Source organism: Bombina bombina, chromosome 4 (assembly GCF_027579735.1).
Source record: "Bombina bombina isolate aBomBom1 chromosome 4, aBomBom1.pri, whole genome shotgun sequence".
In the NCBI taxonomy this organism is placed as follows: Eukaryota; Metazoa; Chordata; class Amphibia; order Anura; family Bombinatoridae; genus Bombina; species Bombina bombina.
In genome coordinates, this window is record NC_069502.1 from 786,003,890 (window position 1) to 786,026,774 (window position 22,885).

General features: G+C 41.4%; 1 protein-coding gene across 1 annotated transcript in view; it reads left to right on the forward strand.

The window, feature by feature from the left end:
- Positions 1-22,885, forward strand: part of ADSS2 (adenylosuccinate synthase 2) — a 306,217-nt gene that overhangs the window by 158,978 nt on the left and 124,354 nt on the right. Inside the window, exon 7 of the mRNA XM_053711169.1 lies at positions 11,963-12,044. Within this exon, the coding sequence (XP_053567144.1) occupies positions 11,963-12,044 (82 nt within the window). The remainder of the gene's footprint in view (positions 1-11,962; positions 12,045-22,885) is intronic.

Below are 22,885 nucleotides of genomic sequence, written 5' to 3' on the forward strand. Positions count from 1 at the left end.
CTGAATTGTGTTTCAGATCTAGAGTTGGCTGGAGTAATTATGCCAGTTCCAGTTCTGGAACAGGGGCTGGGGTTTTATTCAAATCTCTTCATTGTACCAAAGAAGGAGAATTCCTTCAGACCAGTTCTAGATCTAAAAATATTGAATCGTTATGTAAGGATACCAACATTCAAAATGGTAACTATAAGGACTATCCTGCCTTTTGTTCTTCAAGGGCATTATATGTCCACAATAGATTTACAGGATGCATATCTGCATATTCCGATTCATCCAGATCACTATCAGTTTCTAAGATTCTCTTTCCTAGACAAGCATTACCAGTTTGTGGCTCTGCCGTTTGGCCTAGCAACAGCTCCAAGAATTTTTACAAAGGTTCTCTGTGCCCTTCTGTCTGTAATCAGAGAACAGGGTATTGTGGTATTTCCTTATTTGGACGATATCTTGGTACTTGCTCAGTCTTCACATTTAGCAGAATCTCATACGAATCGACTTGTGTTGTTTCTTCAAAATCATGGTTGGAGGATCAATTTACCGAAAAGTTCATTGATTCCTCAGACAAGGGTAACCTTTTTAGGTTTCCAGATAGATTCAGTGTCCATGACTCTGTCTCTGACAGACAAGAGACGTCTAAAATTGATCTCAGCTTGTCGAAACCTTCAATCACAATCATTCCCTTCGGTAGCCTTATGCATGGAAATTCTAGGTCTTATGACTGCTGCATCGGACGCGATCCCCTTTGCTCGTTTTCACATGCAACCTCTTCAGCTCTGTATGCTGAACCAGTGGTGCAGGGATTACACAAAGATATCTCAATTAATATCTTTAAAACCGATTGTACGACACTCTCTGACGTGGTGGACAGATCACCATCGTTTAGTTCAGGGGGCTTCTTTTATTCTTCCGACCTGGACTGTAATTTCAAAAGATGCAAGTCTCACAGGTTGGGGAGCTGTTTGGGGGTCTCTGACAGCACAAGGGGTTTGGGAATCTCAGGAGGTGAGATTACCAATCAATATTTTGGAACTCTTCAGTCATGGCCTCTTCTAAAGAGAGAATCGTTCATTTGTTTTCGGACAGACAATGTCACAACTGTGGCATACATCAATCATCAAGGAGGGACTCACAGTCCTCTGGCTATGAAAGAAGTATCTTGAATACTGGTATGGGCGGAATCCAGCTCCTGTCTAGTTTCTGCGGTTCATATCCCAGGTATAGACAATTGGGAAGCGGATTATCTCAGTCGCCAAACGTTACATCCGGGTGAATGGTCTCTTCACCCAGAGGTATTTCTTCAGATTGTTCAAATGTGGGGACTTCCAGAAATAGATCTGATGGCTTCTCATCTAAACAAGAAACTTCCCAGGTATCTGTCCAGATCCAGGGATCCTCAGGCGGAAGCAGTGGATGCATTGTCACTTCCTTGGAAGTATCATCCTGCCTATCTCTTTCCGCCTCTAGTTCTTTTTCCAAGAGTAATCTCCAAGATTCTGAAGGAATGCTCGTTTGTTCTGCTGGTGGCTCCAGCATGGCCTCACAGGTTTTGGTATGCGGATCTTGTCCGGATGGCCTCTTGCCAACCGTGGACTCTTCCGTTAAGACCAGACCTTCTGTCGCAAGGTCCTTTTTTCCATCAGGATCTCAAATCCTTAAATTTAAAGGTATGGAGATTGAACGCTTGATTCTTAGTCAGAGGTTTCTCTGACTCTGTGATTAATACTATGTTACAGGCTCGTAAATTTGTATCTAGAAAGATATATTAGAGTCTGGAAGACTTACATTTCTTGGTGTCTTTCTCATCATTTTTCCTGGCATTCTTTTAGAATTCCGAGAATTTTATAGTTTCTTCAGGATGATTTGGATAAAGGTTTGTCTGCAAGTTCCTTGAAAGGACAAATATCTGCTCTTTCTGTTCTTTTTCACAGAAGGATTGCTAATCTTCCTGATATTCATTGTTTTGTACAAGCTTTGGTTCGTATAAAACCTGTTAAGTCAATTTCTCCTCCTTGGAGTTTGAATTTGGTTCTGGGGGCTCTTCAAGCTCCTCCGTTTGAACCTATGCATTCTTTGGACATTAAATTACTTTCTTGCAAAGTTTTGTTTCTTTTGGCCATCTCTTCTGCTAGAAGAGTTTCTGAATTATCTGCTCTTTCTTGTGAGTCTCCTTTTCTGATTTTTCATCAGGATAAGGCGGTGTTGCGAACTTCTTTTAAATTTTTACCTAAGGTTGTGAATTCTAACAACATTAGTAGAGAAATTTTGGTTCCTTCATTGTGTCCTAATCCTAAGAATTCTAAGGAGAGATCATTGCATTCTTTGGATGTAGTTAGAGCTTTGAAATATTACGTTGAAGCTACTAAGAAATTCCGAATGACTTCTAGTCTATTTGTTATCTTTTCCGGTTCTAGGAAAGGTCAGAAGGCCTCTGCCATTTCTTTGGCATCTTGGTTAAAATCTTTAATTCATCATGCTTATGTCGAGTCGGGTAAAACTCTGCCTCAAAGGATTACAGCTCATTCTTCTAGGTCAGTTTTCTACTTCCTGGGCGTTTAGGAATGAAGCTTCGGTTGATCAGATTTGCAAAGCAGCAACTTGGTCTTCTTTGCATACTTTTACTAAATTCTACCATTTTGATGTGTTTTCTTCTTCTGAAGCAGTTTTTGGTAGAAAAGTACTTCAGGCAGCTGTTTCAGTTTGATTCTTCTGCTTATAATTTCAGTTTTTTTCATTATAAGATTTAAACTTTATTTTGGGTTTGGATTATTTTCAGCGGAATTGGCTGTCTTTATTTTATCCCTCCCTCTCTAGTGACTCTTGCGTGGAAGATCCACATCTTGGGTAGTCATTATCCCATACGTCACTAGCTCATGGACTCTTGCTAATTACATGAAAGAAAACATAATTTATGTAAGAACTTACCTGATAAATTCATTTCTTTCATATTAGCAAGAGTCCATGAGGCCCACCCTTTTTATGGTGGTTATGATTTTTTTGTATAAAGCACAATTATTCCAATTCCTTATTTTTTATGCTTTCGCACTTTTTTCTTATCACCCCACTTCTTGGCTATGCGTTAAACTGATTTGTGGGTGTGGTGAGGGGTGTATTTATAGGCATTTTGAGGTTTGGGAAACTTTGCCCCTCCTGGTAGGAATGTATATCCCATACGTCACTAGCTCATGGACTCTTGCTAATATGAAAGAAATGAATTTATCAGGTAAGTTCTTACATAAATTGTTTTTTTTCCCCTAAGACATTGAGAGTCCACAATGTCATTCCAATTACTAGTGGGAATATTACTCCTGGCCAGCAGGAGGAGGCAAAGAGCACCACAGCAAAGCTGTTAAGTGTCTCTCCCCTACCCATAATCCCCAGTCATTCTCTTTGCCTCTGTCAATGGAGGAGGGGAAGTTTAGTGTCTGAAGAAATATTTGATTCCTTTTTCTACAAGCAAGATTTTGGGTCTAGCTGTGTCCATGTCAATCTCTTCAAACAAGGACTACCTCACAACTTTCCAACTGCTTTAAAGCCACCACTACTCTACTGGTTTTCTAACATGTTTGCTGCCCATGGTACAGAAAATCAGAGTTGGTTACTCTGTTCTTTTTTTACAGGTGTCTGATAGGAGTATGTGTCCTGTCACGCCGTGTAAGCTGTCGTCTTGCTGGATTTGCAGGTAAGTGCTTTTGTCGCCTAGGGTTTAGGAGACTTGCACTTGTGGAGACCTGCATTTATTTTCTTGGGACATAATAATCCTTTGGGAAGGATTTAAGTGGCAGTGTGCAGGCATTTTAAAGTATGTGAAGAGACTGTGGGGCTAATTTCCCATATTGTTTATGAATCTTTTCCCTAAGGCTAACAGAAAAAGATGTATGTATTCAGTTAAGTACTTCTAATGAAAAGATGTATGTTCAACTTTATTAGAAGGTATTTTTTACAAGCTGTTTGAGTGGTCAACTTTATCCGGTTCTTTCCGGCTGTGGCCGTTAGAAACGCACGCTTTCAAGTTTTGCTGCACAGTTTCTCTTTCAGCTGGTCACGTAACCTCCGACTGAATCTCTGAACGGAGCGTTGTCTTCTGACAGCTTCCTTGTATCGGCTCCGGTGTAGATAGTTTTGTTAGTCACAATTTTAAGAGGTCAGGTAAGACTATATGTATTTTTTCTAAAGGTTTTATTACTCGAGTGCAATCCACTCAGTCTAAAAACAGCATTTAAAATTCTCTCCGTCTTTAAAAATGTTTCCTGTTGCCGACTTCATTATAGATTCATGGTGCACGGTGCTTTAAATAGAAGGGGCTATTTCTACTCTGGCTAAGATAACTATGATCCCTATAGAGGATAGCTGCTCCTTTATGGATCCCATGGACAAAAAGCTGGAGGCTTTTTGAAAAATATGTATGTTTATCAGGGCCTTCAATGGCAACCTGCAGTTTGTATTGCCACAGTATCAAGTGCAGCATCTTATTGGTGCGATGCATTGTCTGAGTCTATTTTAGAAGAGACTCCGTTGGAGGAGATCCAAGATAGGATTAAGGCTCTCAAATTAGCTAACTCCTTTATTTCTGATGCTAACATGCAAGTTATTAGACTGGGAGCCAAGATGTCTGGTTTCACTGTCCTAGCCCGCAGGGCTTTGTGGCTAAAATTTTGGTCAGCTGATGTTACCTCCAAGTCCAAGCTTCTGGCGCTTCTTTACAAGGGTAAAACCTTGTTTGGACCTGGTCGGTCAGAAATAACTTCTGATATTACTGGTGGAAAAGGGTCTTTTCAACCACAAGACAAGAAGAACAGACTTAAAGGACGTCAAAGTAATTTTTGTAACTTTAAGGTCAAAAGTCTTCCTCAACCTCTTCCAAACGGGAGCAGTCCAAGTCCGCTTAGAAACCCAATCAGTCTTGGAACAAGGGGAAGCAATCAAAGAAACCCTCAGCTGAGTCTAAGTCGGCATGAAGGGTCTTCCCCCGGTCCGGGATTGGATCAAGTGGGGGGGCAGACTTTCTGTTTCGTCAAGAGTGGATACGAGATGTCCCAGATCCTTGGGCTGGGGACATAGTATCTCAGGGTTACAAAATAGAATTCAAATCTTGCCCTCCCAGGGGCAGATTTCACTTCAAAAGATTATCTGCAGACAAAGTTAAAAGAGAGGCATTCTTGAGCTGCGTTCAGGACCTTTTCTCCCTGGGAGTGATTGTTCTAGTTCCACTAAAAGTACAGGTTCTAGGATTTTATTCAAATCTTTTTGTGTTCCCAAAAAAGAGCGAACTTTTTGACCCATTTTAGACCTAAAGTGTCTCAACAAATTTCTCAGGGTACCTCCTTCAAAATGGAAACCATTCATTCCATTCTTCCTTTGGTTCAAGAGGGTCAGTTCATGACGACCATAGACCTGAAGGACACGTATCTTTATGTTCCCATTCATCGGGATCATCACAAGTTCCTGAGATTTGCTTTTCTAGACAAACATTTTCAGTTATTGGCTCTTCCGTTGGGCCTTGCCTCAGCTCCCAGAATTTTCTCAAAGGTTCTGGAGGCTCTCTTGGCAGTGGTCAGGTCTCGGGGAATTGCAGTGGCGCCCTACCTGCACAACATATTGGTTCAGGCGCCTTCTTTTCAACAAGCAAACTCTCATACAGAGATCTTGTTGTCTTTTCGTTCCCACGGATGGAAAGTAAATCTGGAGAAAAGGGTGGTTTTCTTAAGGACCATCATAGATTCCTTATCTATGAAAAAAAAATTCTGATTGAGGTCAGAAAATACAAAATTCTTTCCTCTTGCCTCTCTACAGTCTACTTTTCAGCTATCAGTGGCTCTATGTATGGAGGTAATTGCTCTGATGGTCGCTTCCATGGAAATCATTCCCTTTGCTAGATTCCATTTGAGAGCTCAGCAATTATGCATGCTCAGACAATGGAACGGAGATCGTTCATATCTGTCTGAGAATAGATCTAGACCAGTCGACAAGAGACTCTTTTCTGTGGTGGCTTTCTCAGGCGCATCTGTCTCAGGGCACATACTTCCGGAGACCTTCCTGGGTGATCATGACCACGGACGCTAGCCTGCTAGACTGGGGAGCAGTCTGGGACTCGTTAAAGGCTCAGGGACTATGGACTTGGGAGGCGTCTGCTCTCCCCATAAACATCTTTGAGTTGAGAGCGATTTACAATGCTCTGATGGCTTGACCTCAGTTGTCCTTTGCCCGGTTTATCAGGATCCGATCAGACTATATCACCTCAGTGGCTTACATCAACCACCAGGGAGGAACTCTGAGTTCCTTAGCCATGAAGGTGGTGTCTTGGATTATTCAGTGCCCGGAAGCTCACAATTGCTGTCTTTTTGCCATCCACCTTCCAGGAGTGGACCACTGGGAGGTGGGTTTCCTGAGCAGACAGACATTTCATCCCGGGGGGTGGGCTTTCCATCCGGAGGTGTTCTCTAGTTTAACCCTCAATTGCGGGGTGCCGGAGTTGGATCTGATGGCGTCTCAGCAGAACACCAAGCTTCCAAGGTATGGTTCAAAGTCAAGAGATCCGCAGGCAGCTCTGATAGATGCTCTGGCGGTTCCTTGGAATTTCTATCTAGCATACCCGTTCCTCTGTTTTCGTTCCTTCCACGAGTCATTGCTCGTATCAAACAGGAGAGAGCGTCGGTAAATCTAATAGCTCTTGCATGGCCTGGCAGAATCTGGTATGCAGACCTGGTGAAGATGTCCTCTCTTCCACCTTGGAGGTTACCTCTGAGGGAAGGACCTTCTAACTCGGGGTCCATTCCTCCATCCAAATCTTGTTTCTCTGAAGCTGACTGCTTGGAGATTGAATGCTTAGTTCTGACTAAGCGTGGGTTTTCGGAGTCAGTCATTGAGACTATGATTCAGGCTCGCAAGCCTGTCACTAAAAAAATTTACAATAAGGTATGGCGTAAATACCTTTTTATTGGTGTGAATCTAAAGGCTACTCTTGAAGTAGGGTCAGGATTCCTAGGATTTTGTCTTTTCTCCTGGAAAGTCTGGAGAAAGGGTTGTCAGCCAGTTTTCTGAAAGGTCAGATTTCCTATACTCACACACATTTTCAACCTCTCCCTCAGCACCGGTATATTTCCCTCATCTCTGAAACATGCACTGGTCACGCCTATCCTCAAAAAACCTTCCCTTGATCCAATCTCCCCATCCAACTACCACCCTATTTCCCTCCTCCCGCTTGCCTCAAAGCTTCTCGAAAAGCTAGTATATGCATGCCTATCCCATTTCCTTACATTAAACTCCCTCCTTGACCCACTGCAATTTGGGTTTCTTCCCCATCACTCCACAGAGATGGCAGTCGTTAAGGTTACCAACAACCTACTTACAGCAAAATCAAAAGACCACTTCTCTCTGCTTATCCTCCTCGATCTGCCTTTGATACTGTTGACCACCCTCTTTTGCTCCAAACCCTCCAATCCTTTGGCATTTGTGACAAGGCCCTCTTCCTACCTGTCAAACCGTACCTTTTAGTGTAGCCTTCTCTGGGTCCTCCTCTGCCCCGTCACCACTTTCTGTCGGGGTACTGCAAGGCTCGGTCCCCTTCTCTTCTCAATCTACACGTCGTCATTAGGTTCCCTAATTAAGTCCCACGGTTTCCAATATTATTTGTATGCCGACAACATCCAAATCTACTTCTCTGCACTAGACCTATCTCCTTCCTTTCTATCCCGTGTCACTGTCTTTCTCACATCTCTTCCTGGATGTCCTCTCACTACCTCAAGCTAAATCTCTCCAAAACTGAGCTCCTTATTTTCCCCCTTCTTCCAAAATCTCCACCCCCCAATCTCTGTCGAACTCCATCATTACCCCTACCCCGCATGCCCGATGTATTGGGGTCACATTTGACTTAGAACTTTCTTTCACTCCTCACATTCAGTCCTTGGCTAAAGCCTGCCACTTTCACCTTTAAAAAAAATCTCTAAAATTAGACATTTCCTTACACAAGACACAACTAAGATTTTAATCCACTCTTATCCTTTCCCACCTCGATTACTGCAACTCTGTCCTCTCTGGTCTCCCCAGCTGCTGCCTAGATCCTTTTTACAATCCATAATGAATGCCTCTGCCAGGCTCATCTTCCTTACGTGTCGCTCTTCATCTGCTGCACCTCTATCCCAATCCCTTCACTGGCTTCCTCTTGCCTCCAGGATTAAACACAAAATTCTCACTCTGACCTACAAATCCCTCAACTGCACTGCTCCCCCCTATATCTCAGACCTTGTCTTCCTCCCATCCCCATCACTCTGCTCATGACGACCTCCTCTCCTCCTCTCTTGTTACCTACCTCCTCACACTCTCGTTTACAGGACTTCTCCAGTCTGGCTCCCATCTTGTGGAACTCTCTGCCTCACTCCACAAGACTCTCCCCTAGTTTTGAAAGCTTCAAGCTCCCTAAAGACTCTTCTGTTCAGAGATGCATACAACCTACACTAACCTTTCTTTATACCAGTTCCTCTCCTCCATTAAACCCCCTTAGCATGTAAGCCTAAGAATCCGGCTGTTTGTAGATCACCTTCCTAAGAGCCGACTAAAACAGTGCAACTCTTGGCAGGGCCATCTAACCGTTTGATCCCTATAAATGTTTTGTTGTACTCCGCATTTGTTTATAGTGCTGCGGATTCTGTTGGCACTCTACAAATAACCGATAACAATGCAGAAATGATCTATTCTTTTGCATAAGCGTCTGTCGGATGTGCCAGATGTTCAATCTTTTTGTCAGGCCCTGTTTAAAATCAGGCCTGTGTTTAAACCTGTTGCTCCTCCTTGGAGCCTTAATCTTGTTCTTAAAGTTTTGCAGCAGGCTCCGTTTGAGCTAATGCATTCCATAGATATTAAGCTGTTATCTCGAAAGGTTTTGTGTCTTATTGCTATTTCTTCTGCTCGGAGAGTTTCAGAACTCTCGGCTTTGCAGTGTGATTCTCCTTACCTTATCTTTCATGCTGATAAGGCGGTTCTTCGTACTAAATTGGGGTTTCTCCCTAAAGTGGTTTCTGATATAAATAGTAATCAGGAAATTGTCGTTCCTTCTCTTTGTCCTAATCCTCCTCCTCATAAGGAACGTCTGTTCCACAACTTGGATGTTGTGCGTGCTCTAAAATTCTACCTACAGGCGACTAAGAATTTTTGCCAGTCTTCTGCCCTGTTTGTTTCTCAGGAAAGCGTAAGGGTCAGAAGGCTACTGCTACTTCTCTTTCCCTCTGGTTAAGAAGTATGATTCGTTTTGCTTATGAGACTGCTGGACAGCAGCCACCTGAGAGAATTATAGCTCATTCCACTAGGGCTGTCTCCTCTTCTTGGGTTTTCAAAAATGAAACTTCTGTGGAACAGATTTGCAAGGCTGCAACTTTGTCCTCTCTGCATACTTTTGATACTTTTGCCTCGGCTGAGGCTTCATTTGGGAGAGAGGTTTTTCAAGCGGTGGTGCTTTTTGTTTAGGTCTGCTTGTCTTGCTTTCCCTCCCTATTCATTCTATGTCTTCTAGCTTGAGTATTGGTTCCCACTAGTAATTGGAGTGACTCTCCATGTCTTAAGAAAGAAAACAAAATGTATGCTTACCTGATAAATTTCTTTCTTTCCGGGCATGGAGAGTCCATGACCCCACCCTTAATTAGACAGTTATTTTTTACTAAATCTCAGGCACACCTACTCCCTTTTTTTTTTTTGGTTCCTCTTTTTATTTTTTATTTTCATTTCCCTTCCGGCGAATGACTGGGGTTTATGGTTAGGGGAGTGACACTTAACAGCTTTGCTGTGGTGCTCTTTGCCTCCTGCTGGCCAGGAGTGGTATTCCCACGAGTAATTGGAATGACGTAGTGGACTCTCCATGTTGTCAGTGTATTTAGAAGAATCTTCAGTAGTGCTCTCCAAATAATGTCAGTCTATGGCAGGGTTATAATACAATATATTTAATAATTATCCTTTAAAAATAAACCCTCAATCAATATGCATCTACTAGAAACCATAAAATGTAATATAAATACCTGAATTCTTTTTATTAGTTAATAGCTATGAACACATTGAAATATATTTGTAATACCAGAATATGAAACAATATTATATGCGTTTAAGTTGTATTTAAAATATGCTATGCAGAGTTCATACAAGTTCACCTTTTTCACAGTAGAATTTCATTCAGTTAACACAATGACATTCCAAGATCTTTAACTGCTAAACATCCAAACAATACAATTCTAGCAATGCTTATTTAAACAATAGGACAGTCTATATACTCTAATTTAAACATCAGAAATTTCACAGAATAATTGCTTAGCCTACAAGATACAAATTTGACACTATACAGGGCTATGGATACCAGTTTTTAAATACAATGTATTTCTTTAAGTCTGCTACATACTGCAACTTTACCAGGATGAACACCAATCGATATCCAATATCTCTCAGCAGGTTTAATCTCACCTCAGAAATACCAATAAGTATATTTTGCAATCAATGAGAAAAAGTAGACCAGCTTTGCTAGAGTAATGGTACTTCACGCCCAACAAACCAGTTACAAGTCAGCTCAGCAGAATCTGTCTTTCTCCTATCTTGTCTTAAGCTTATATGTGTTTCCATCATGGGTGAGAATATGGGAGGCCCTTTTCAGAAAACCTGCTTTGTTATTGGTTACCTGGGAAATCTTATCGGCTTGGCCCTTGGAAATTTCATTTTTAACAGCCAAAAAGCCTTCTGGCTGTAATTCTCGCATCATAACACCGGGGGCAGCGTGGCACACAACAGCAATACATTTACTATCCAACATTTTTAACAATTCATTATTTCTATGAAATGGTTATTCATTAGATCATAACTTCCTGCATCAATCACTCACAATATTAATTATAGATGGGGCAGCATCATATCATCTCTCTGATTATTTCAATATGAAACATCATGTGTCCCCAACATCATACTATATTAAAACAAATTAATATTGCTAATTATTCTGAAATTAATGGTTTTTATACATCTGTTATATATGTATTCACACAAATACAGCATGTTCTACATCTCCAATATATATATATATATATATATATATATATATATATATATATATATATATATATATACACACACATTCATTTCTATGCAGTATCTTGTATTTATCATCTTTGAAAAAAATAAAATGAATACAGAGGTTATTATTCTGACACAGTTAAACATTTTAGACCGACTAAAATAGTCACCTATCAAGCTTAGCAACTACTCATGTAATATTAGAAAATTAGACAATCTCCCAAATTTCTATATTCAATACATTCTGAGGCATACATTCAAATATGTTTATTTAGTAAATTACAAAGTTACACTATAACATATGTCTTTGCTGGCCAAGTTTTCATTCCCCTACTTACATAGCATGGGGTCAATTTGCATGTGAAATGTAAATGGTTTCTTTCTCAACAAAATATCTCACCTAGACCAGACTACCAGGCAACGTTGTGATTTTATCACATATTTCCAGGTAGTGACCACATGGCCTTTTGAAATGACTGTTAAATTTAATTAAACCAAATGTCTTATTGTCCTCACTTGTGTGTTTAGAATAACTTTGCATACTAAGTGGGGAAAGAACTGAATATGAATGTAGTCAATGTTTCTGAATGAATTAATCATTTGCTACTGACTAGCCTGATAGATATAGATATATATATATATATATATATATATATATATATATATATATATATATATATATATATATATATATATATATATATATATATATATATATATATATATATATATATATATATATATATATATATATATATATATATATATATATAGAGAGAGAGAGAGATATCTATCTCTTTACTTATACATTGACAATGTCCAGAAATAAATACATTTATCAGGTAAGCATACATTTTGTTTTTACTACTATAATTAAAACACTTAGCACTGTGGATCAGTTAAAATGCTTATGTTTGTTTTTGTGTTTTAGGTTTAAAGTTTTGGCTAACCAGTACAAATCCATGTACCCAACCCTAGAGATTGATGTTGATGGCGAATTAAAGAGACTCAAGGTGATCCTATTTTTGTTTGTTTTTTTTCCTTTCGGTCTTCAATCTAAATATTGCATTTTTGTAAAAAAAAAAAAAAAGAAGGGAGGGTTGCTTTTGGCATACTTAGCCATTTATTGAGGCTTAAGCTTTATTGACTAGCTAATAAGTCTTTGGTACTTACACAATATTCTACACTTGTCTTTAATTGTATTCTATTACCTTTATACTTTTGAGCTTTACATTTAATTGCTAAGAGGTCTGAGCAGAATATTTCCATGCAGAGCTAGTTGCAAAACCCAGCTACCCAATTAGTGCTTTTGATTGGCCTTTGTGGGGGGTTAAAGGGATATTTAAAACAATGTTTTTCTTTCATGACCAGATCTCTTTAATGAAATTTTGCTTCATGCTCTTGGTATTCTTTGTTGGAGTAGCAATGCACTGCTGGGAGCTAGTTGAACACATCTGGTGAACCAATGAAAAATGTGGGTTTCATGCCCCTTTAAGCACATATTTGCAGGGTCGACAGTGATAAAAATACTTGCTGGCTCCTAGAATTTTACCCCTGGCTCCTAACTTTTTGGGTTATTCTCCATATTTCTATACACAAATACCACTGTCTGGTTCCTAAATAGTCTTACTGGCTCCTAAATGTTAAAAAAAAATTGTGAACCCCTTATGTATTTGTTTCCTGCATTTACTTTTTGAGCTAGGCAACATAAAAAGGAAATTTATGCTTACCTGATAAATTTATTTCTTTCTTCTACTAGATACGACAAGTCCACGGATTCATCCTTGTGGGATATTATCCTCCTGCTAACAGGAAGTGGCAAAGAGCACCACAGAAAAGCTGTATATATAGTTCCTCTCTTCTCTCCACCCCCCCAGTCATTCTCTTTGCCTATGCTAGTAATAGGAAGGGTAAAGTGAAAGAGGTGATAAAATGATAGTTTTTATTTTCTTCAAGCAAGACTTTTTTATTTTAAATGGTACCGGTGAGTGCTATTTTTCCTCAGGCAGCAAATGGAAGAATTCTGCCTGGAGGTTGATGATCTTAGCAGTGGTTACTAAGATCCAGAGGAGTTCCCACAGAATGGCTGAGGAGTACTTAAGAAGCTTCAGTGTGGGGAACGGTCTAAATGCTACAAGCATTGAGGTATGTTCAGTCATTTGTTTCTGAAGAGACTGTGGTATTTCAGAACTGGCTGACATAGTTCCCATGAGGGAAGGGGGTAAGCAGTAATCCTACAGGCAATGAAGGGATGTTACTGTGACCTGTTATATTATGGGCTATAATTTAAAAGACACTGGTTGCATAATGTTTGTGTGCAAACGATTTATGTGCAGGGGCAAATAACGTTTTTTTTCTGATCTAACGTTTCTGTGTTTGATGGCACTGGAGGGTTTCACATGGCTGACAAATTGTACTGGGTATATTAAAACCCACATGGCTAGATCCTATAACGCTTTGCAGCGGTTTTTTTTTTCACTAGGCTGAGACATTGTGTATGATGGGCGGGGCCTAATTTCGCGCCTTAGATGCGCAGTTGTATTTCACATAGAGGCAGCAAGCTCCAGCTCCGGTGGGCCTTAACTGAAGAGATAGCCTTATCGAAGTGAGAGTGTAATTCTCAGACCCCAGAGGGCAGGTAGGCGCCACAGCAGAGCTGTGGCGAGGTGCAGGGGGTTGCTATTTTATTTTTCATAACATTTTGGGTAACGTTTTTTCTACTATAGGGTTAATTGTCCCTTACTTGTAGATGAAATCTTAGGCTGCCAGATAAAACACATATATGCAAAAATTGTGAGTGTTATAACCTTTAAAAGCAGTTTTGGAAAAATTGTATGTTTTTTTTTTTTTTCTCTTAAAGGCGCAGTACCGTTTTTCAGATTGTTTTTTTTCATTAAATAAAGTGTTCAAGTCTTTGTGGTTATTACTAGTTTGTTCAACATGTCTGACGTTGAGGAAAGTCAATGCTCTATGTGTTTAGAAGTCATGGTGGAACCCCCACTTAAAATGTGTCCCTCATGTACTGAAAGGGCCTTACATTGCAAAGAACATATTTTAGCTGATAAAAGTATGTCTCAGGATGAATCTCAGTCTGAAGAGAATCAGGTTTTGCCATCTACTTCTCCCCAAGTGTCACAACCTTTAACGCCCGCTCAAGCGACGCCAAGTACTTCTAGTGCGTCTAATTCTTTTACCCTGCAGGATATGGCTGCAGTAATGTCTATTACCCTTACAGAGGTATTGTCTAAACTGCCAGGTTTACAGGGTAAGCGCAGTAGGTCAGGTATTAGAGTAAATGCTGAGCCCTCTGACGCTTTATTCGCCATCTCCGATGTACCCTCACAGTGTACTGATTTGGGGGTGGGGGATTTACTGTCTGAGGGAGAGCTTTCAGACTCAGGAAAGATGTTCCCTCTAACAGACTCGGATGCGACGGCCTTTAAGTTTAAGCTTGAACACCTCCGCTTGTTACTCCGGGAGGTTTTAGCGACTCTGGATGATTGTGACCCTATTGTAATACCACCAGAGAAATTGAGTAAAATGGATAAATATCTAGAGGTCCCTACTTACACTAATGTTTTTCTAGTTCCTAGAAGGATTTCGGACATTGTTACTAAGGAATGGGATAGACCAGGCATTCCGTTCTCTCCCCCTCCTACTTTTAAGAAAATGTTTCCCATATCTGACACCATTAGGGATTCCTGGCAGACGGTCCCTAAGGTGAAGGGAGCTATTTCTACCCTAGCTAAGCATACAACTATACCTATTGAGGACAGTTGTGCTTATTTAGAGGGTCTGTTAAAGAAATTGTTTATTCATCAGGGTTTTCTTCTACAACCTATAGCGTGCATTGTTCCAGTAACTACTGCAGCAGCTTTTTGGTTTGAGGCTCTAGAGGAGTCTCTTAAGGTTGAGACCCCATTAGATGATATTTTAGATAGAATTAAGGCTCTCAAGCTAGCTAATTCTTTCATTACCGATGCTGCTTTTCAAATGGCGAAATTGGCGGCAAAAAATGCAGGCTTTGCCATTTTAGCGCGTAGAGCGTTATGGCTTAAGTCTTGGTCTGCTGATTTGTCATCAAAATCTAAGCTTTTAGCTATTCCCTTTAAAGGTAAGACCCTATTCGGGCCTGAACTAAAGGAGTTCATTTCCGACATTACTGGAGGTAAAGGTCATGCCCTTCCTTAGGACAAGATGGTTAAAATGAAGGCTAAACAAAATAATTTTCGTTCCTTTCGAAATTTTAAAGGTGGACCCTCTACTTCCTCCTCCACCACAAAGCAGGAGGGGAGTTTTGCACAATCCAAGTCAGTCTGGAGACCTAACCAGACCTAGAATAAAGGTAAACAGGCCAAGAAGCCCGCTGCTGCTACTAAGACAGCATGAAGGGGCAGCCCCCGATCCGGGACCGGATCTAGTAGGGGGCAGAGTTTCTCTCTTCGCTCAGGCTTGGGCAAGGGACGTTCAGGATCCCTGGGCATTAGAAATCGTGACCCAGGGGTAATCGACTAGAGTTCAAGGATTTTCTCCCAAGGGGAAGATTTTATCGGTCACGTTTGTCTGTAGACCAGACAAAAAGAGGCGTTCTTACGCTGTGTAGAAGACCTATATACCATGGGTGTAATCTGCCCAGTTCCAAAACTAGAACAGGGGCAGGGGTTTTACTCAAATCTGTTTGTGGTTCCCAAAAAAGAGGGAACATTCAGGCCGATTTTAGATCTCAAATGCCTAAACAAATTTCTCAGAGTCCCATCGTTCAAGATGGAGACCATTCAAACTATTTTACCAATGATCCTTGAGGGTCAATATATGACTACCTTGGACTTAAAGGATGCGTATCTGCACATTCCTATCCACAAAGATTATCTCAGGTTCGCCTTCCTGGACAAACACTACCAGTTTGTTGCCCTTCCTTTCGGGTTGGCCACAGCTCCCAGAATCTTCACAAAGGTGCTAGGGTCCCTTCTGGCGGTTCTAAGGCCGCAGGGCATAGCAGTGGCGCCCTATCTAGACGATATTTTGATTCAGGCGTCAACTTACCAGCTAGCCAAATCTCACACGGACATTGTGTTGGCTTTTCTGAGAACTCGCGGGTGGAAGGTGAACATACAAAAGAGTTCTAGTTCCACTGACAAGAGTTCCTTTCTTAGGAACTCTGATAGACTCTGTAGACATGAAAATTTTTCTGATGGAGGTTAGAAATTCAAAGATCTTAACTACTTGCCGAACACTTAAGTCCACTCCTCGGCCATCAGTGGCGCAGTGTATGGAGGTCATCGGATTAATGGTAGCGGCAATGGACATCGTTCCGTTTGCTCGCTTACATCTCAGACCACTGCAACTGTGCATGCTCAGACAGTGGAATGAAGATTATGCGGATTTATCTCCTCGGATAAATCTGGATCTAGAAACTAGAGACTCTCTTCTTTGTTGGTTGTCACAGGATCATCTGTCCCAGGGAATGTGCTTCCGCAGACCAGCATGGGTCATAGTGACGACGGACGCCAGCCTCTTGGGCTGGGGTGCAGTCTGGAATTCCCTGAAGGCTCAGGGTGTTTGGACTCAGGAGTCGTCCCTACTTCCAATCAATATTCTGGAACTGAGAGCAATATTCAATGCGTTTCAAGGGTGGCCTCAGCTGGCCTCGGACAAATTCATAAAATTCCAGTCGGACAATATCACGACTGTAGCCTATATCAATCATCAAGGGGGAACAAAGAGTTCTCTAGCGATGATAGAGGTTTCCAAGATAATTCGATGGGCAGAGACTCACTCTTGCCATCTATCAGCAATCTATATCCCAGGAGTAGAGAACTGGGAACCAGATTTTCTAAGTCGTCAGACTTTTCATCCGGGGGAGTGGGAGCTCCATCCGGAGGTGTTTGCGGCATTGATTCATCAATGGGGCACACCGGAATTGAATCTGATGGCATCTCGTCAGAATTCCAAACTTCCTTGTTACAGGTCCAGATCAAGGGATCCTCAAGCAGTAGTGATAGATGCTCTAGCAGTACCTTGGTTGTTAAACCTGGCTTATGTGTTTCCTCCTTTTCCTCTCCTACCTAGTCTGATTGCCAGAATCAAACAGGCTATTTTTGGGAGAAAAGTTCTTCAAACAGTGGTGCCTTCTGTTTAGGTATCTGTCTTGTCCCTCCCGTTCATCCGTGTCCTGTAGCTTTGGTATTTTATCCCACAAGTAAGGATGAATCCGTGTACTTGTCGTATCTAGTAGACGAAAAGGAAATGTATGCTTACCTGATAAATTGATTTCTTCTACGATACGACGAGTCCACGGCCCTCCCTGTCATATTAGACAGATTATATTTTTGTTTTCAAAACTTCAGTCACCTCTGCACCTTTTAGCGTTTCTTTTCCCTTCCTATACCTTCGGTCGAATGACTGGGGGTGGAGAGAAGAGAGGAGCTATATATACAGCTCTGCTGTGGTGCTCTTTGCCACAAGTAAGGATGAATCCATGGACTCTTATTGTAGAAGAAATCAATTATCAGGTAAGCATAAATTTCCTTTTCTTTTTCAAGATTACTTGTGGGATTACGCCTCCTGGTCAGCAGGAGGAGGCAAAGAGCACCACAGCAAAGCTGTATATATATCTCCTCCCTTCCCTCCCACTCCAGTCATTCGACCGAAGTTAGGAAGAGAAAGCAAAAGCCAAGGTGCAGAGGTGTCTGAAGTTTAACAAAAATTTAAGAACCTGTCTCAGAAGAACAGGACGGGCTGTGGACTCATCGTATCGAAAAAGAAATACATTTATTATTCCTTTTCTTTTTCAAGATACGATGAGTCCACAGATTTCATCCTTGTGGGATACAATACCAAAGCTATAGTACACGGATGAAAAGGGAGGGACAAGACAGGAAACCGAAACTGAAGGCACCACTGCTTGAAGAACCTCTCTCCCAAAAAACAGTCTCAGCCAAAGCAAAGATATCAAATTTGTAAAATGTAGAAAAAGTTTGAATAGAAAACCAAGTCGCAGCATTGCAAAACAGCTCAACTGAAGCATTATGCTAGAATGTCCACGAGGAAGCAACAGCCCAGGTGGAAGGAGCCGAATCTCTTTCAGGAGGCTGCTGTCTAGCAATCACATATGCAAAACGGATGATACTCTTCAACCAAAAGGAAAGAAGGAGCCGTAGCTTTCTGACCCTCACGTTCTCTCTAGAAAAAATGTCAAACAGAAAAGACCGTATTTGCTTGGAAATAAAAAAAATCATTCTACGTCCAAATGTGCAGAAGACTTTCCTTCTGAGAAAGATTAGGACACAAGGAAGGAACAACAATTTCCTAACTAATGGTCTCGTCTGAAACCACCTTGGGAAGAAAACCAAGTTTAATGCATAACATAACCTTGTCCAAATTAAAAATAAGGCAAGGCGAATTATATGGAAATCCCGAAAGCTCAAACACTCTTCGAAGAAATGGCAACAAGAAATAAAACTGTCCAAGATAATAACTTAATATCTATGGAATGCATAGGTTCAACAGAACCCCTAGAGGAGCTTCAAAAGCAAATTTCAAACTCCATAGAAGAGCAATTGGTTAAACACAGACCTGACTAATCAGAACCTGACAAAAGGATAGAACATCTGGGACAGCTGCCAGATGCTGGAGTAACCCTTGGATTCACACCAATAAAGACATTAATGCCCTAGCTATGGAAAATCATCCTAACTACAGGCTTACATGTCTGAAGTAAGGAATCTAAGACCAAAGCTAAGACACCTTGCTTGTATAGGATCAAGCGTCCAATCTCCAAGCAATCAGCCTCAGAGAAACTAGACCTGGGTGGACAAAGGAACCCTGAATAAAAAGACCTTCCCCAACAGAAGCATCCGAGAGTGCAGTGTAGTCCTATTCGATCTGAACAAGCACCCGGCAAACAAGCTCAACCGGGGAAAATAGACATTCTAGGCTAAAGGACCAAAGAACTATCAAGGCAGTTATCAGCTCGGACTGGGAACCTGGACCTGCATCACAAAAGCCAGGCAGTCTGAGAAGATGCCATGAGATCCATCTCCGGCCAACCCAATTTGAAAAACAGGTTGGAGAATACTCCCGGATGGAGTTCCCACTCTCCCGGATGAAAAATCTGACTAATCAGAAAATCCGTTTCCCAAAAGTCCACTCCTGGGATATGGAATGCTGACAGATAGCAAGAAAGAAACTGGACCAAAGCCAACTGAGGCCAGACCAGAAGAACCATGATGCTCGCTCTCAGCTGCAGGAAGTCTATTAAAAGAAAAAAGAGTCCACACTCTGCGAAATCATGTCTCCTGAAATAGGTGATCCAGAGACAACCATCATAGAAAAGAGTCCATTGTCTCCTGATCCAGAGTTATTTGAGTAGACAAGTTTGCATAATCTCAGTTCCATTGCCTGAGTATGCTTAACTGCATAGGTCTGAGGTGGAACAAACAAACGGAAAGTTAAGTAACACAAGGTGCGACTCATATTATCAACCTTAGAAGGATGAAAGGTTGAGTGGATCTCACCGGGGATTGAACCTGCAACCCTCAGGTTGTTACAGAACTCGGCCACAGTACCTTAGCATGCGGAGCCATCCGTGCCTTTATGTCCTGACCTCGTCAGAAAAAACTTCATTGATATGGAATTCATCATGATTCCCAAGAAATCTACCCCTGTGCTTAGGACTAAGGAACACTTTTCCAAAGTCACCTTCCACCCGCGAACACACGTGAAGTAGAACACCAAGTTCGTGTAAATCTTGCTTGCTGTAAGGGTGACGCCTGGACTAGAGATATTAGCCAGATAGGGCACCATTGTATTGCCCCGTAAGTGAAGCACCGCCAACAGCGATCCCAGAGTCTCCGAAAGAACTCTGAACTGTGGCAAGACCGAAAGGAAGGACCACGAACGGGAAGTGTTTGTCCAGAAAGGCAAACCCCAGAACTTGAGACGATTCTCGTGAACGGCACATGAAGGCACTGGACCCTTAATCCACCATTGACATAAGTTAATCCTCTAAGATCAAGGGAGAAATGGAACAAATTAATAGTTTCCATCTTGAAGGACAGAACCCTAATTAAAAAATGGTCTGAAGATTCCCCTTTTTTGGAAACCACAACCCGACCGGTAACCCCAGATCCAGTACCTCCCAGGTCTGAGAGGTCACCTACTCAGTGTAAGGCCGTCTCTCCCTTTGTCTGATCCTCAGACAATCTTGAAGCAGAAACTGCCTCTGAGAGGAAAACATTTGAGCTCGAAACAAAACTGGAGCGAAAACGGAAAATCAGCCCCCAACAAGATCCAATCCCGGACCGGGGCATGTTCCCCAATGCTGTCTTTGATTCAACAGCAGGCTATGTGTACATCAAATTCTTAAAACACATATCCAGAAAACAAGGCTCTAACCACAAGGTTCCAAAAGCTGAAACAGAGCCACCTATGCCCCCAGTTTGATAACCAGAAGGGAAGAAATGGAAAAAAGTAATAAGCCAATTGAAAGCTTTATCCAGTCCTGGATTTTATCCAAGGAAACTACTGACTAATAACCTCAGACAACGCATCAAACCAATATGCCGTCACACCAGTGACGGTAGCAAAGTACACAGATGGTTGCCATGGTAAACCCCAGTGTGTGTCCCATTACTAGATTTTGTCCATTGGACCATCCTCTAAGGGTATAGAAGGTTTTGTAGTGATAGTTGAAACTACTCCTTCCTTCTAAGGAATGACTTTCAGCCTCTTAGCTGATACGGCGATGGGAAACAATTGTAAATATAGGAAATGCCCAAGGCACCAATTCCATCTGAAACTGAAATTCTCAGTAACATGGAAGAACCTTTTTGAATAGCAATTCCTCTAGCAATTCTTTTTACCTATCTAATAACAGAGAATGCACCATAACCCCGAGTGGAGTGTAAAGGAAACGCAGGGCACTGCTTGTGGGCCATAAAATTTCAACGAAAACTATAGGTGACATTTTTGTGGCCATTATCAACAGACTCCCAAACAGCAATCGCCGTAGAGGGGAGTAGGTTCAAAAAGAAATTTGAACAAATTGAAATAAAGTTTTCACATATGAAACAATACTGTTCCTTTAAAACTGAAAAGTAACTATTCTTGTGTGCGTTTGTTTCATCCACATCACCAAGGATGAATTAACAAATAAACAGTTGAAATACATTTATGAAAATGTATGCAGAACAAAACGTTACTGTCTCTTTAAATCTTAAAGTAACTCATATTAGTGTATTGTTGTACCATCCTACGTCAGAAGGGATGTATTATCAAATAAACAGCCGCAATTCTGTTAATAAAATTGACACAGAAAAAAATTTTACTGTCACTTTAAATTTTAAAAGAACGACTTATTTCTGTAGTGCAGAAAAAAATCCAATAACAATATTATTAATATTGCTGCAACAAGACCTCACTATGTATATCAAAAGCAATGTCTTTGCAAGAAACCAAGACATTGCTATGCGTATCAACCAAGCAATGTCTTTGCAAAGAACCGCAGAGTACTGCCTGTGGTTTATAAAGTTATTCTGGACACTAAATGAAATTGTGGCATGGAGTGACCAGTGTCACCAGACTCTTAACAGGCAGAGCTATATATATATATATGCGCAATTATGCTCCTCCTAACTCCGCCCCTCGTGGGTGTGTCAACATCCACTCCCGGTCGTCATTATTATTGTACTAAACGACCGGGAGCAAATAACAAGCTGCTTGACTCATGGCACCTATGTCTAGAGTCCAGCTTATAGAACCCAGTGAAACATGTGGCTCCCTTAGGGAAGTTAACGTTCCCCAAATAGGAGCAATTAAGCAGAAGTGTCCTTGGCGCTCTTTACTTTGGCACCCTTTCAGAACTCCGCCCCTCATGTGCGTTTCGTCAGCTATCTCCTGGTCGCCATTGTATATGCAAAGGCACCGGGAGTGACAATATACCAGTAGGGAAACAATAAAAACCATACAGCCTGCTGCATCGAAGAGAAGCACTACCGGAACAAACAGTCCTAGAATAGTTATCGGAACTAACCCCGCCCATTGTGGGCGTAAACAAACATCTAGCACTTGGTTTACATTATTCATCTGTTAAGCATAAACAAACATCTCCCGGTCGCCATTAAAGTTTTACACAAAAAGCGCTGGGAGGAAAATACACAACTGTCTGTTTTAAATGTGGAAGCTGTAGCCAGGTTCGCCCTCACTATGCACCTTTCAATGAGTAGCTGCAAAACATAGTCACCCTTGTTTATGAAAGCTGTGCAGCCTGCTTATATAGCTGAAAATGAGACTTGGTCCCCACTACAAGCGTGGCTGAGCAAAATGCTGTCAGGGAAAACAGCTCTTCACAGACAGAGCCCCTGATTTCCATAAATAGATGTAAATACATATAAGTGCAGAAAAATCTCACTGAGGTAAATCCTGAGGAATTTCCCTGTAGAGAAATAAAGGCTGCACTTACCTCTTATGCTGTCCGACAGCAAGACAGCCTCAACAGGGTTCAGAGGTGCATCGGTTCCCTCCTATAGTCCTGTAGAAAAGATGAAGCCTGAGTTAGATTCAACTTAGGCCATCGCAGAAAGGGCAGCATCACAGTATGGGAGGCGCATTGAGAATTATGTCCCACAAGTTCCCATTGCTTGAAGAGATTGATCTGGTCTAGGCTATACCCTAGCACAAAGTAGCACTCAGTGGCACCACTTAAAAAATAATAAACACTTGATTGAAGAATCATTACTAATACCTCACTTTGCCATCTCCTATCTAACTAACACAGGCAAAGAGAATGACTGGGGTGGGAGGGAAGGGAGGAGCTATATACACAGCTTTGCTGTGGTGCTCTTTGCCTCATCCT